Here is a 16,779-nt window from a genome sequence, read left to right on the forward strand (position 1 = left end):
ATGCTCATCGTGGACTAATGTTATTAGTGGAGTCCCTCAGGGTTCAGTATTGGGGCCTTTATTGTTTTCTGTATTTATAAATGATATTGATGATGGTATATCAGGCTTAATGTCCAAGTTTGCAGACGATACGAAGGTTGGCAGGGTTGTCAAGGACACTACTGACACTATGCTGCTGCAACAGGATTTGGAAAGGTTGAGCAGATGGGCTTCGAGGTGGCAAATGAAGTTTAACATTGACAAATGTAAAGTACTACATATGGGAAACAGCAACCCCAGAGCAACATATCAACTCTGTGGTACTACACTGACAGTGGTAGAGAATGAAAGGGACCTGGGGGTGGTGGTGCAGGCAGATATGAAGTTCTCTGAGCAGTGCAGACGAGCTGCAAGAGTAGCTCATGGTGTATTGTCAATGATATATAGGAATTTTTCTAGCAGGGATAAGGAGGTGATTATTCCCTTGTATAAGGCAATGGTCAGGCCACACCTAGAGTACTGTATACAGGCCTGGAGGCCTCATTTCAGGAAGGATGTAGAGCTGCTGGAACGAGTACAGAGAAGGGCAACTAGATTGGTGAATGGGACAAAGGGGTTCTCTTACGAAGAAAGGCTTAAGTTTTGCAAATTACAGTGTCTGGAAACTAGGTACCAGCGGGGTGATCTGATAGAGGTGTACAAAGCCTTGAATGGTTTGAGCATGCTCAATGCTGATGGGATTCTTCCTCTAGCTCAGAAAAATCACCTGAGAGGGCATAAATTCAAATTGAGGAAAGACAGATGTAGGATAGATGTGCGGAAATTTGCCTTTAGCCAGCGGGTGGTTGGTGGGTGGAACAGACTTCCATCCCTTGTCGTGGAAGTTGATAGCCTAAATAAGTTTAAGGCTCAGCTGGACAGGTATTTTGAACGAACAGAGGGGTGAAGTGGAAGTGGGTTTTTTTTTTTTTTTTTTTGGCTGATGCTGCATAAGCTTGCTTTCTTGCATCAAATGCCTCTACTAATGCTAATGCTAATGCTAATGCTAACATCATAAATTAATACATATAAGTTGACAGGGGATAAGAAAGTCATATAACGTAACTCGGAGATAACATTCGGAAAACTTTTGTTTGCAAAGGGTGCAAGAGTACACGTGAACAGGCGAAGTTTTTACAGGCTCCAGCAAATACAGAGAAGTTTTGCTTTTTTATTGATTTAAATTGGCATATTAATTTATTTTTTAGAGTTTCTTTATATTCCTAGTAACAATACTTTAGTTTAATTTAAATTTAGAGATTTTGTAGGTTATTACTTAGTATTGGTAAGGGTATCAAATCCACGTGTTGAACAGTTTTTGCAGCTCCTGCAAACGCAAAGTTTTTAATTATACTTAGCCACTTTATTGACTTAATTATTAGATTAAACTATTTTCTATAAGTAGCTCATAGACCTAGTCATGCTCCGTGGTTTATTTTGAATTTAGATGGTGCTATTTGGAAAGTAAATAATACCTCGTGTCCATAGATTAACTGTTCGTAACTTGCCGTCATTGTTATACGATACAACATGTGCACCGAACTAGATAGCGTACGGTCTAACGGAAAATAGCGTAAAATAGCTAGATAGCGTAAGGTTTAAAGGAAAACTAGATAGCGAGTATAGTAGTATGAATTAATCAGTAAAATTTATTAATCTTATTAAATTTCATTGTCAATTGAATTGTACTTTAACTAAATAAATATAGCAACCTAGTTTTTACAAATGTAACATCATAAAATAATACATATAAGTTGAGAGGGGATAAGAAAGTCATATAACGTAACTCGGAGATAACATTCGATACCGAAATACATATATATAGTGTTATAACTGCATTGGGATATAAGTTTAGGGTTATATTTTGTATTGGAATTTTATTGAACTTGAATAGAAATCATGACTCAGACCAGAGCAGCAAAGCAAAAGGCTCAAACTAATGGAAGTGCTGTGGCTCAGGGGAGAACTGAGGGGGACAGTTGTCATCTGAATCACAGTATATTGAAATGCACTTCTTGTTTGATGTTTTTGGAGCAATCAGGAACAGGACATGATATTGCCAAGGGGAATGTCTTTGTGTGTGCGCAATGTAAGGATTGCGAGAAAATCAGGTGCCAACTCAGCATTGTTATGGGCTTATATGAGAGCTTGAAGGACAGGTTGGATGCCCTCGAAGGATTTAAATTGAGTGGCCCATCAAGCTCTCAGCTGCCCACATCAATGCCAGAGTTTACACTTAAACATCAAGCAACACATCGGCAAACCCCAAGGCAGAATGCACTGGTCCCAAAGGAACTAGTTGTTGTAGGTGACTCTGTCAGGGAAACAGGGAACATATTGTGCAAAAAGGATAGATTGAACAGGACCAGGGTATGTCTGCCAGGGGCAAAGGTTGATAACATTGTAAAGCAGATATCATCTTTTAAGGGCACAAAGGGTGATGTTGTTACACATTGGTATTAAGATATTATGAGTAGGATATTAAGAGTAGGAGACCGGAGGAATTACTTAACAAGTACAAGACAATGCTGAAAAAAAGCCGTGAGTTAGGGTTGAATTTGAAAGTATCTGCAATTCTGTCCAGACGCGATAGGAGGGAGTATATGATGAGAGCCTTGTCAATCAATTTGGCCCTGGAGAGATTGTGCAAGGCTCAAGGGGTAGAATTTTTCTCAGCCTGGTCTGTGCTTGTTAACAGGAGAGACTGCTTCTACAGGGATGGGATGCACTTAAATAGAAAGTGTGCAAGAATATTTGCTGATGCTATCAAGGCAGAGTTAGGTGGGTCGGAAAACTGCTTGCTTGGGGGGATACACGTGTTAATAGATTAACCAGCTGCTGGTAGAGGTAAAAGTGATTCTTGCACTACTTCTATTGAAATGCAATTGAGCAGCAGCCTGGAAAGCAAGGCAATGGGGATTTCCAGGACTGCTGGGAGTCATAGTGGAACAAGTAAATACATGGGCTGTGTTAGGGTAACTAAGAGTAGAAACAGGTGCATGTATACTTTCATGTACACCAATGCTAGGAGTATAGTTAATGAGCCTGAAGTGCTAGTCAAGACATCAATGGCAGATATTGTTGGAATATCAGAGATATCAGAGACATGGTGTCACACAGACATAAGCAGTGCAGAACTGGAATTTGGGGAGTACAATGTGTACAGAAAGGGAGGATGGGTTATGCTGTTAGTTAAGAAACACATAAAATCTAAGGAAGTGCATCCAGTTGATGTTGGTGGACAATGCAATGCGATATCAGAGACATGGTGTCACACAGACATAAGCAGTGCAGAACTGGAATTTGGGGAGTACAATGTGTACAGAAAGGGAGGATGGGTTATGCTGTTAGTTAAGAAACACATAAAATCTAAGGAAGTGCATCCAGTTGATGTTGGTGGACAATGCAATGTTGAGTCTGTTTGGTGTGACATAAGACCTGGGAAAGGAAAAATGAGAGTAGGTGTCTGTTATAGGCCAAATGAATCTGATGAGCAATTGAGTTAGGGTTGAATTTGAAAGTATCTGCAATTCTGTCCAGACGCGATAGGAGGGAGTATATGATGAGAGCCTTGTCAATCAATTTGGCCCTGGAGAGATTGTGCAAGGCTCAAGGGGTAGAATTTTTCTCAGCCTGGTCTGTGCTTGTTAACAGGAGAGACTGCTTCTACAGGGATGGGATGCACTTAAATAGAAAGTGTGCAAGAATATTTGCTGATGCTATCAAGGCAGAGTTAGGTGGGTCGGAAAACTGCTTGCTTGGGGGGATACACGTGTTAATAGATTAACCAGCTGCTGGTAGAGGTAAAAGTGATTCTTGCACTACTTCTATTGAAATGCAATTGAGCAGCAGCCTGGAAAGCAAGGCAATGGGGATTTCCAGGACTGCTGGGAGTCATAGTGGAACAAGTAAATACATGGGCTGTGTTAGGGTAACTAAGAGTAGAAACAGGTGCATGTATACTTTCATGTACACCAATGCTAGGAGTATAGTTAATGAGCCTGAAGTGCTAGTCAAGACATCAATGGCAGATATTGTTGGAATATCAGAGATATCAGAGACATGGTGTCACACAGACATAAGCAGTGCAGAACTGGAATTTGGGGAGTACAATGTGTACAGAAAGGGAGGATGGGTTATGCTGTTAGTTAAGAAACACATAAAATCTAAGGAAGTGCATCCAGTTGATGTTGGTGGACAATGCAATGCGATATCAGAGACATGGTGTCACACAGACATAAGCAGTGCAGAACTGGAATTTGGGGAGTACAATGTGTACAGAAAGGGAGGATGGGTTATGCTGTTAGTTAAGAAACACATAAAATCTAAGGAAGTGCATCCAGTTGATGTTGGTGGACAATGCAATGTTGAGTCTGTTTGGTGTGACATAAGACCTGGGAAAGGAAAAATGAGAGTAGGTGTCTGTTATAGGCCAAATGAATCTGATGAGCAATTGTGCAGAGAAATAGAGTGGGCCAGTAAATCAGTGTGTCTTATATAATGGGGGATTTTAATTTCCCAGAGATTGACTGGAATTTTTGGGTTGGTCACTCACACACTAGCAAGGCTTTTGTGGATTTATTGGATGATTGTGCAGGCAGGTATGAAGTTTTCTGGTCAGTGCAAGACCGTCTGCAAGAGTAGCTCGTGGTGTCTTGTCAGTGATATACAGGAAGTTTTCTAGCAGGGATAAGGAGGTGATTATCCCCTTGTATAAGACGATGGTCTGGCCACACCTTTAGTACTGTATACAGGTCTAGAGGCCTCATTTTAAGAAGGATGTAGAGCTGTTGGAACGAGTACTGAGAAGAGCAACAAGATTAGTGAACAGAACAAAGGGTTGCTCTTACAAAGAAAGGCTTAAGTTTTGCAAATTAGTGTCTGGAGACTAGGCACCTGCGAGGTGATTTGATTGAGGTGTGTAAAGCCTTGAATGGTTTCAGCATGCTCAATGCTGATGGGATTCTTCCTCTTGCTCAGAATAATCACCTGAGAGGGCATAAATTCAAATTGAGAAAAGACAGATGTAGGATAGATGTGCGGAAGTTTGCCTTTAGTCAGCAGGTGGTTGATTGCTGAAACAAACTTCCATCTGTCGTTGTAGAAGTTGATAACTTAAATAGATTCAAGGCAGAACTTGACAAACATTTGGAGCGAGGGGTGGGTGAAATGAGGGGTGGGGGGGTTTGGCCAGAAGTGTGAAAGAAACTGAAAAAGGAAATTATTATTACTTATTTGGGGAATATATTATTAGAAAGAAGTTTCAAGGCAAAAAAATAGAGGTCAACTTTTATGCCATAATATACAGTATAGGTGGACTGCACTTATGGGTTAAAGAAGTATACAAGCACACAAGAATTTTTTTGTTTAGAATAGTGCTGCAGTTTAGAACATCAGCTTTGGAGTTGTATGTAGAGAGAATGGTTACTACTGTATAATTTAAATAGAAAAAAACCATTGCAGAAGTAAAACTTTTCTAACTTGTTTCCTAACCCCATCTCCTTTGCATTAAATTGCATTGTGACTTAACCGAATGGAAACACCATACCTTATACAACTGCAATGAAATTATCAAAAAGCTTTATTTACTAACTGGAAACGTGAAAGGACTTTGGAAAGAATAACAAACAGGTTCTGTGGGTAACAAATAAAACTTTCTAAAGAGAAATTACTTTAATTTAACAAGAGATACTGTTAATAATTTGCACTTTCATTACACGTGCCTTATAGTACATTTCACTATAAGGAATGTGTAATGAAAGTGCAAATTGCTAATGCACATTTAAAAATATACTTCAAATAGTATATTTTTAAATGTGTCATTCTCTATATTTTAATGCATAAAGATTATGTCAGACAGTACATAAAAATAGAAAACATTTCATGCTTATTTGTTTTACTTTCAAAGGGTCTTTTCCCACTCAACCACACTTTTATCCATTGTAACAACTTATCCTTAATATCATACTGCTCCAATTTGTATGCCATGGCTACAGCTAGCTGTACAGGTGAAAATTTTGTAATTGGTAGCAGAGTTTTATTATTATTATTATTTTTTATTTTATTTTATTTTTTTTTTTTTTTTCGGAGCAAATGTGCAAATTGTCAATCAGAATAAAATTCCTTATCAACTTAGACAACTTTGTTTAACAGTTAACATCTTCCTATGGCTCCATCTATGAAGTGAATGTTGAATTATTCTCATTTGTAGTACAAAACTGGCCTGTTCTATAAAATAAAACTATTCGGAATTTTTAAATTTTAACAACTTTCTGCACACCTAAGAAGAAATATCTTCAATTTGAGACCACTTACAGCCCGATCGGTTAAGCCTATTGTTCACACTGACTGTGGTGTCCATATTAAATATATAGATTATTCCATTCTATTGTTTAGAATAGAATGGCCTTGAATTATATTACTGTAATTCTATTATTATGAATATAGGGTAATATTTTTAATGCAGGGTATTAAAATTGTCATAATTTATGTTAATTCTATTAACCTGAATTACATTTCCCTAAATGGTAATATTTTCATTGCCCATTTAGAATAAAAATGCACAATTATATTTAGTCTCCTCAATCAAAAATTGGGTGCATGTGGAATGTTTGTTATGGATTATATTTGACTTGTACAATAAATAATATTTTTTTTTTTGTTTAAGAATCAACAATTTGAAAATAATTTTAAGTGAATGTCTCAATGTCATGCTATGCTTAAATCTGTCACTGAGTGCAAGAAAGTTTTCAGATGCAATGGAAGCTATTTTAAGTGTCTTTGTAAATCGCAAATGCTACTGCAACAGGATCTGGAAAGGTTGAGCAGATGGGCTGAGAGGTGGCAAATGAAGTTTAACATTGACAAATGTCTATGTATGTACTATGACAAATGTACTATGTATGGGAAACAGCAACTCCAGAGCAACGTATCCACTCTGTGGTACTACACTGACAGTGGTAGAGAATGAAAGAGACCTGGGGGGTGGTTGTGCAGGCAGATATGAAGTTTTCTGAGCAGTGCAGACGGGCTGCAAGAGTAGCTCATGGTGTATTGTTCATGATATATAGGAATTTTTCTAGCAGGGTTAAGGAGGTGATTATTCCCTTGTATAAGGCAATGGTCAGGCCACACCTAGAGTACTGTATACAGGTCTGGAGGCTTCATTTCAAGAAGGATGTAGGGCTGCTGGAATGAGTACAGAGAAGGGCAACAAGATTAGTGAATGGAACAAAGGGTTGCTCTTACGAAGAAAGGCTTAAGTTTTGCAAATTACAGTGTCTGGAGACTAGGCACTAGCGAGGTGATCTGATAAAAAGGTAAAGTGCAGCCATTGTCAACCCACTGCAGGATGGAAGCCTTCTCAACAATTCATGCTGAGGGAAATGGACCATAATCTGCCACGCTTGTCCAGTGTGGGTTGGAAGATTGACCGTATTCAGCAGTCAGGGGCTTGAACCCCGGTCTACTCAAAGAGCGCGTGCTACTGCACTCCAGCTCCTGACCACTCGGCTATGGAGGGCGTGAGGTGATCTGATAGAGGTGTATAAAGCCTTGAATGGTTTGAGCACGCTCAATGCTGATGGGATTCTTCCTCTTGCTCAGAATAATCACCTGAGAGGGCATAAATTCAAATTGAGGAAAGACAGATGTAGGATAGATGTGCGGAAATTTGCCTTTAGCCAGCGGGTAGTTGGATGGTGGAACAGACTTCCATCCCTTATTGTGGAAGTTGATAGCCTAAATAAATTTAAGGCTCAGCTAGACAGGTATTTTGAACGAACAGAGGGGTGAAGTGGAAGTGTGTTTTTTTTTTTTTTTTTTTTTTTGGCTGATGCTGCATAAGCTTGTTTTCTTGCATCGTATGCTAATGCTGTCTATGAGACGGAGTGGAGAAACTGTTAGAGATGAGTCATCAATTAAATCAACTGCCCTGTTTTGAATGGAATCTAGAAACCTGAGAAAAGTTTTGGGGGCAGCGCCCCAGTTGTGGGAACAATATTCCATGGTAGGGCGGATTTGCGATTTGTACAGAGTGAACAGCTGTTTGGAAGAAAAGTAATAGCAAGAGAGACACCGAAAGAGAAAACCCAGTTTTTTAGATGCAGAGGAAGCAATATTTGTAATGTGCTTATGCTAAGAGAGATTAAAAGTCAGCATAATCCCCAATGATCTTGTCTAGAAATCGTAGTGTCTTTGAAGATAAGCATAGATGCAGAAGAATCCTTTTTGCAAGATATATGACTGGACTGGGTTTTAGAATGATTGAAATCAACTAAGTTTTCTTTACCCCACTGGAGATTACCTTAGCAGGGCAAGGTTTCTCAAACTGGAATGTGGAATGCAATGTTGTGCTATCATCAACAAAACTATTCATAGTATTTCTGGTCAATGGAAGGAGTGTAAGTATAGAGTGTTTTGTTCTGTTGTTGTGTAGTGACCAGCGCCTGGCTCTTAGCTGACGAGAAGCAGAAATACCAGGTCACCGTCTCTCTTCCCCCCATCCCTACCACAAGGCAGCGACCAGGATCTACTAACATCTTGTTCACATCAGTTGGGATTAGCCTGAAGTATGCCAAACACAATCAAAAGCCTTTGAAATGTCAAGAGCAACTGCTTGAGTTTCACCAAACTTTTCCATTGAATTTGGCCATAGATGGGTAACATAAGCCAGGATATCACCAGTGGATCGACACTGATGGAATCCATACTGGAGGTCGTTGGTCAGATGGGAAGTTTAAGAGTCGGCAGTTAATTAACCGCTTTACAATTGTTGCAAGCACTGGTGTTGGAAGAAAATGAAACTGAATATTTGAAAACAAGCCAATTACGATATACAATATTCTTCTCTTGAACAGCCTTAGCACATTTATTGGAAAACCAAAGTTTAGATAAAACACAAGATTTTTATGGTGGAGTGTGGAATAAAGGATTTCATCTCTACAAGAATAATTTCACTGTCATTAGAAGTTTGGAAACCTTTGGTCCTTGAGGGTGTTGCAGACATTCTCTTAGATATGCCAAACTGTGCTTTTTACCTGGGAGTCTAAAACGCTGATAGAACTCATATTTGGGTGACACACAAGTGAAGTGAACTTAATTTCAGCAAAGTCTGTTCGGTCTGTGACAGCCAAATCCTCTACTTGCACCTTCACAACTGTGGGACTGTTAGTAACCCTGGGTTTAACCCCCATGTGCAAATCCAGAAATACATCACCTAGCACACTGTGAGTGACCACCCAGGTGTGAACCAACATAACAGTGGTAAAATTGTGGCACCCACCACTTTGCTTTTTGGAGGTTCATTGGTGGAACCCATGGTTAGTCTCTGGAGAAAAGCTCTGGTAAACCCTTCCTCATCTCTTCCATCATGCAGTATGATTGAAACCTTTTGAGGTTATGATAGACATCGTGGCAAGATCCAATCTTCCTTACATTTCAAGGGTACAGCTCTAAAACAGTGTTTGCAGGCCGGCCACTATTTAGTATACCATACCGAACCTATTGGTAACTCTCTAGAAGGCTTCGGGATCAGCTAGTGTATAATTTTGCTGCCTGTACTCTGCCAGATGGTGACTGGAGGGAGTCAGTGTACTGTGTGTGGGAGCTTGCGCAGACTTTGTCAGGGCCATGTTATGTCAAGGAGCTAAGTATATTCTTACCATGTGTATACCATATCCAAAAATTTCATTACTTCCTGCAGCATGTCACCCCACCCCCACTCCCACCTTTTCTTACTACTGAAAACACCATAAATTGTCAAACTAATAGAACAAACTTATATGAGAAAAGATCTAAACCTCCCAAACACTTCCTTGTTCATTTCACTAATATATGATCTCAGTGGTGTCCATTTCCACTACATTCTGTCAAACACTTTGTACTTTTTCTGCCAGAATCAAATGCTACATTCTTCATTCCAGGTGTTAATAATTTTCGTTGAGGCCAACTCGTCTTCTCATAGTGCATGTCCTTGGCATGACTATCCCACTCGCAGAGAAAGCAACAATACTTAGTGTAACCCTTTTGTAGTCCTAATAAAATGGCAATTGCCTTTAAATCACCACATATCTGCCACTCATACTTCTGATAGTGTACACCTAAGAGGATGTTTGTGTATGTTTCTTTTTTGTGGACATCATACAAACATACTGCATTTTTATATAAAGAGGTATTGCAGGCAGCATATTTCCATTCAATAACACAATCTTAAGGCTAACCTTAGAAGTGTCTATAAATAGTTGCCATTCTTCAGGAATGTTCTTCATGTTCATTGCTGCCATTAGACCATCAACAACCTTGCATACAGTGAGTTCACCTTTTGTTTGATAGAATTTATCACAGTCTTTATTTCAAGAACAAAATGTTGTCACTTTCACAGAATGATCTAGAAGGTTCCACTGTTGTAACCTCGAGGCCAAAAGCTGTGCCTTGTTCTTTAGCAGTTGAGGTCATTAAGCTCACTTTCTGTGATCTTGTGGTTTGGAAGGAAAAGGTTTAGACAAATTGGTAAATCCTTTGATGTAGATGGCCGCTTTACTTCATGTATATCAAGTTGATGTTCATCAGAGTGTACAGAAAAGCAGTTTGGTGGTTCAGGAATACATAGTACTTCACCACACCATGAGGCATGGGATGAATTGCAGATGGTATATTTGGGTACGTCACTGTCCAATTTTTCTTCATCATCATCCCTTTTCTAATAGAAGGCACCATACAGAAGTGGCATGATTTGTTGGCTCTCTCTATATCATGGGCACAGCAAAAGGCATAAAACATCCCTTTCGATTCACCCATGCATTGCGTTTTGATGAACAGGTAGTGCAACATATGTGTGGAGCCCAGTTCTTGTCCTGGTCACCTACATTACGCTCAAAGTACAAGAAGTAGGACTTTTTTATGGCTCGAGTTAAGGGATGCTTTCTTGAAGCTAACGTGACTTCTCCACATACGTAACAGAAACCATCTAGACTATTCACACAATTATTGAGCATATTAATATTACACAACACAAATACTGTGGAAAAAGTAGGAATGTTACAGAGAACAACCGCTAACTAAGAACAAATCACCCAGTACCTAGCTGTATTCGATTACTGAAACAGAGTTGAAGATGCATTTGAGCCAACTTATCACATGATGCAGAGCAAGTGACTGTTGCCGATCACGTTATAAGAGCAGCATGGTGGTATTGAAACTGCTGTGTTTCCGTGCATTTTGCTGAGAGCTATAGTTGATAATGTAGGGTAACTTGCTAATATGAGACCCCAACTATAATTCAAAAGCAAGGGCCAATCGACAAATTTTACTGTGGTTTTCGTAATAATTTACATGTTGACCAGTGTGATATGTTATATCAAAATATTATAATAAGTGTTTTCACTTTTATAAGGTTGGGGGTTCTTTTATTGAATAGTGTTTTTTTTTTTTTTTTTTTTTTTTTTTATAATTTAGTTTATATGAAAAAAAGAAAAAGAGGATGCAGCAGCTAGAAGAACAACTGAAGAAACTTAAGGGTGTAGCTACTGAAAAAGACAAAAATAAGGACGTTGCCTTAGGAACGTCCAAATTAAATTATTTGGATCCCAGAATTTCAGTTGCCTGGTAAGTTAAAAAAGATTATCTTTTGAAAATGGATGGGTGGAAGGGAAGGGGGTGTCCAGAAAGCAAAGTACACAGGACTACTTCATGTCTTCATTCACTTATTTGTACAGTAATACAATAAACTCTCATTCAGTGAAAGAATAAAAACATTTTTATACAAAGTCACCTTCACAATTTTTGGTCCTTGTTTCACTGTAGTGCTCTGTAGTCTTTAAAAGACATCACACAGGAATAACAAATTTAGGTAGAAGAAAGGTGCTGTCTGTGTCTTACTTAACAGTGTAATTCAGAGGTTCCCAAACTTTCTCAGTTCACAGCACCCTTAGTGTCTCAGTAATTTTTTTCACAGCACCCCTAGGCATATACTTAACATTTCTGTTTATTAAGTAGTTAGGTCCAAACAACTTACTAAGCATTTATGTCCTAACAACTTAGTAGCTGTTTGAAAAGGACAATACACATAAATTAAAAGAAAAAATAATATTTTTATTTCATTCCTAAATAGCCACAATCACTTACTAATTTATTTTCCATGAAATTTAAAATACCACGTGGGGTGCACAGTTTGAGAGCTGTGGGTGTAATTTATTATACTTTTTATAGTTTATTTTGTAGTTAGGCTGAAGTCATCCTTCAGCCTAACTACAAAAGAAAGTAGCAGTGACAGAAACTATTTTTCAGTGTAATCTCCTTTAATATTAATGCACTTTTTTTTTACAAGGATCCATCCCTTGTTTGTAGAAGGCTACACTTTGATATATGGGATGGGACAACAAAGCCGCAGCTAGTGATTACAGTAATTTCAGTGGTGACTTGAAATGGTACATCATTTTGATCACACAGAACTAATCTGACAAGCAAGCCACTTCTGATTTTACTTTTTATCTTATGTTGTTAGAATAGTGCTCTTCTGTGATAGCCTTCTCCTTTCAATTATTGTGTCACCACAAACAAACTACTGTTTATGCTTCATCTTCTTCCTCAGAGCCAGATAACGGACCTAGATCATCAACTTTTTTTGAGCTTCTAATACCTTTAAATACTGCATGGTGAACCGGAGGTATATATTTGAGAAGGAATAATATATCTCTTTTCTTTAGAAAGTTCAGCACTCTTAGGATCATCATACAACTTTTCTTGTTCGCTACTTTTCAAGCTCTTAGGACCCTCCTTATTGGGTCCGAAAGCTATGTGTACATCCAATGTACACTTGTAGCAAATCATGAACGGATTTTCCTTTTTCATAATGGAGCCACTGTATCTTCAACCACTTTACATTTTTGCCTTCTTCTTCCTCCAACGTTCTTCTTCCATCTTCCATTTTGTTATGCCTTTTTCAAGTTTTAAAAAAGTCATCTTGTTGCATCTTTACAACCATAAACCTGTTGTGCATTCTGGCAGACTTCATAGTATCATACTGTCCATCCAGAACATAGATAATCTTGTTTTTTCCAACTTGCTCAAGCAGTTCAAAGTCTGAGTCATTTGGAAAGTAAGAGTGGCCAGAAACCATGAATTTGTCATCTACGACTTCAGCTGACGTTTCTTGAATCAGTTTCATTAACGATAAGGATACCTTGATGTTCTGATTTTGGCCAGTACATGTGTCGCTGTATACAATCACATTGTTTTTTTTTTTTTTTTTTTGTTCAACTTAATATGCTTAGTCAGGCAAGAAGCAATATCTTGTGAACCTTTGGATGCAATGGTCTCATCCCAAATGTACATGTAGCCAAGATTATTTGAGACATCATGCAAGCCTAAATTATAGCAGTACATATTTTGCTTATAGCAGGCCTCAGAAACAGTTAATTTTGTGAAGGAATGTCGGGGCTTTTTGAAAATCTATCGTGATTGTATAGATGTCCGAATTTCCTCTGGCCTTTTCCCCATCAGCCCTTTACTTTTGATTTCTTCCTTTCTCTGCTTTTTCCAAATGCAAAACATGTTGCCCCTCCAAATCACCTGTCCTTTTCTACATCAATCGACTGTTTATACTTGCCACAGGCCTTCCAAGTGTCCTTTCAAGGAATGCTAAAATGTAAATTAAATTCTGTGTTGAAGAAATCTATACTAATAATACTCTTTAAGAGGTTCGTCTCGCTTTGCTCACACCATTCACAATAAAGCATATACATTTTTCTTATGTTCAAGTCAGAGCTAAGGAACTTCCTGTTTGGATTATCTTTTTGAGTGTAATGACTTTGAAATGCTGGGAAAATATTAACATAGTAGTAGTAGTGACATGTGATGCAAGAAAACAAGTGTATGAGCTTATGCAGCATCAGCCAAAAAAAAAAAATAAATAAAAAAAATCACACCATTTCCTCCAAATGCCTGTCCAGTTCCTCCTTAAATTTATTCAACCTATCAACTTCCACAACAACAGATGAAAGTTTGTTCCAGCAATTAACCACCCGCTGGCTAAAGAAAATTTCCGCACATCTATTCTACATCTGTCCTTTCTTAATTTGAATTTATGCCTCCTTAGGTTCGTAATCTGAACAAGTGGAAGGATCCCATCAGAATTCAGCGTGCTCAACCCATTCATGGCCTTATACACCTCATTCAGATCACTGCACAGGTGCCTAGTCTCCAGCCACTGCAATTTGCAGAACTTAAGCCTCTCTTGGTAAGAGGATCCCTTCATTCCCCTCACCAATCTTGTTGCCCTTCTCTGTACACGCTCAAGTAAATCTACATCCTTCCTAAAATGAGGCCTCCAGACCTGTACGCAGTACTCAACGTGTGGCCTGACCATTGCCTTATACAGAGGGACAATCACCTCCTTTTCCCTGCTAGCAAAATTCCTATATATCATTGACAAAACACCATGACCTGCCCTGGCAGTCTGTCTGCATTGCTCAGAAAACTTCATATCTGACTGCACAATTACTCCCAGGTCTTTTTCATTTTCTACCACCTTAAGTGTAGTACCACACAGTTGGTACGTTTCTCTGGGGTTACTTCTACCTATATGCGGTACTTTGCATTTGTCAAGGTTAAACTTCAGTTGCCACTTCTTAGCCCATCTGCCCAAATTATCTAGATCCTGTTGCAGTAGCACACTGCCATTACTGTCATTAACAACCCTGCCAACCTTTGTATCATCTGCAAACTTCAACATTAAGCCTGATATACCTTCATTGATATCATTGATAAATATACAAAACAACAGTGGATCCAACACCGAACCCTGTGGGACTCCACTAATAACATTAGTCCACGAAGAACAGCACCCATTGATTACCACCCTCTGTCTTCTCCCACTTAACCCTTCTTCTCCCACTTAACCCTCCTTTTTTCCATTGTAGCAACTCTATTTTACCCTTAATACCATTCTGCTCCAATTTGTAAAATAGTCTTCCATGCGCAACAGTGTCAAAAGCTTTCCTGAAATCCAAATATATGATATCAAAATTATTTTTTGCATCCAATTCCTTTGTAACCATATCATAATATCCTATCAAATTCGTCAGACAAGACTTTCCCTTAACAAACCCATGCTGTGTCTGAATTATTGCTGCAGTCTTGTCTAGATGATCCTGCAATGCATCTTTAACCAGTGACTCCATTATTTTACCCAGAACAGAAGTTAAACTAACTGATCTGTAATTACTCATGTCACCCTTCGATCCCCCTTTGTGAATTGGGGATACATTTGCACATCTCCAGTCCGTGGGGACCTTCCCCGCGTCCAAAGATGCTCTCATAATTATGGCTAAGGGTTTGCTTAGTTGCAAAGCAATTAAGCAAACTTTGCTTAGTTAGTTAAGGATGTGATCCTTAAGTAACTGTTTTTGTTTGTCAGTTTTATTTTGTGCCACTACATGTTTACTCCTTAAATCTACTGCAGACTTCCTCTTACTTACCTTTTCTAAAGCTCTTGTAACCCTTCCATGAGATACAACAAAAGTGACAAATAAGAATTTTTTACAAACATGTACTGTGTCATTTTCTTGTTGAATGTCATACAGATTTGTACATTGCTTTCCTCCCTAACTGCCATTCAGAGGCCACCTTTGCTTTATAGGTTCGTGATGTCTAAGACTGCATATATGCATTCTGTCATGAAAAATTGGCCAATATAAAATTGCTTTCTCCTTTCCTCTTCTGTTAAGGGCTCTGTGCATCTTTTTTACAACCACAATCTAAGTTTTCAAACTGCTTACGCTCAACTTGTGTTCCTTTTGAGTTCACATAAGCCTGACCTGAATTGCTAAGTCCTCTGGCTATAGCTCTTTTTGACTCTTTCCTTTTACGTTTTCTAGGTCTGAAGGAAGTTTCCTGGCATGCTTCTTCTACTTGGTTGGCCCTTTGACGTGCTTCATTTCTTGAGATTTCAACCTAAAAGACATCTTGCTACATGAAAAGTGAAATATGAAACATGAAAAGACACCTAGCTACAACAATACAAACTTGAAACATAACCTCCATCATACAAGCTGTTTAGGAACTACACACGTACTTCACTATAATTCTAAACCTGATATTCAAAATAAGTGCTGACTGCTCTTGGTTAGAACTTTGACTTACTTTGCTATGAAACTAAACATTGGACACCTAGAGAAGGCGGGAAATATGAACAGCTCATATTTATAAAATTACTGACTTACACCACTATGATTAGCACCCTATATGATGGCAAATAATGTATATATAGTTACTGATGTTCTTAATTTTTTCTTCATTTATTGTATTTTGTGTTTTTTCAGGGCAAAGAAGTGGGATATTCCTATTGAAAAAGTATACAACCGAACACAAAGAGAAAAATTTCGATGGGCAATAGTAATGGCTGGACCAGATTTCAAGTTCTAACATCTAAATGACAAAAGTTCAAGATTGAGTTTTTTTTTTTTTTTTTTAATGTATAGTTGTACATTATAACTTGTATATACACACAGAAAACTATACTCTCTGACTGTTATTGGATTTTCATTGCAAAATCAATTTGAATTGTGCGTAATTTCTGTGAAAATGACAGTTGTTGCTTTCGTAGTAGGAGCCTGTTTCTGCAGCTTTATGCTGCTGTGTAGTGTTTTAATTTTAACAGTACAGTAAAACCTCATTAATTTGAAGGAATCAAAATGCGCCCATTTTGATTTAAACAAATGTGAAGTAGGGTTACATGCATCACACGTGTATGTTTTAAGTGCC

The 16,779-nt window shown here is 38.4% G+C and overlaps 1 protein-coding gene across 1 annotated transcript in view; it reads left to right on the forward strand.

Moving 5' to 3' along the window:
• Window positions 1–16,440, forward strand: part of LOC150082804 (DNA topoisomerase I, mitochondrial-like) — a 214,617-nt gene extending 198,177 nt beyond the window's left edge. The window contains exons 15-16 of the mRNA XM_090378288.1: window positions 11,473–11,622; window positions 16,338–16,440. Of these exons, the coding sequence (XP_090234414.1) occupies window positions 11,473–11,622; window positions 16,338–16,440 (253 nt within the window). The remainder of the gene's footprint in view (window positions 1–11,472; window positions 11,623–16,337) is intronic.
• Window positions 16,441–16,779: the final 339 nt, after the last annotated feature.

The sequence above is a fragment of the Mastigoproctus giganteus genome, chromosome 7 (genome assembly GCF_048544385.1).
Source record: "Mastigoproctus giganteus isolate SK-2022 chromosome 7, ASM4854438v1, whole genome shotgun sequence".
Lineage (NCBI taxonomy): Eukaryota > Metazoa > Arthropoda > Arachnida > Uropygi > Thelyphonidae > Mastigoproctus > Mastigoproctus giganteus.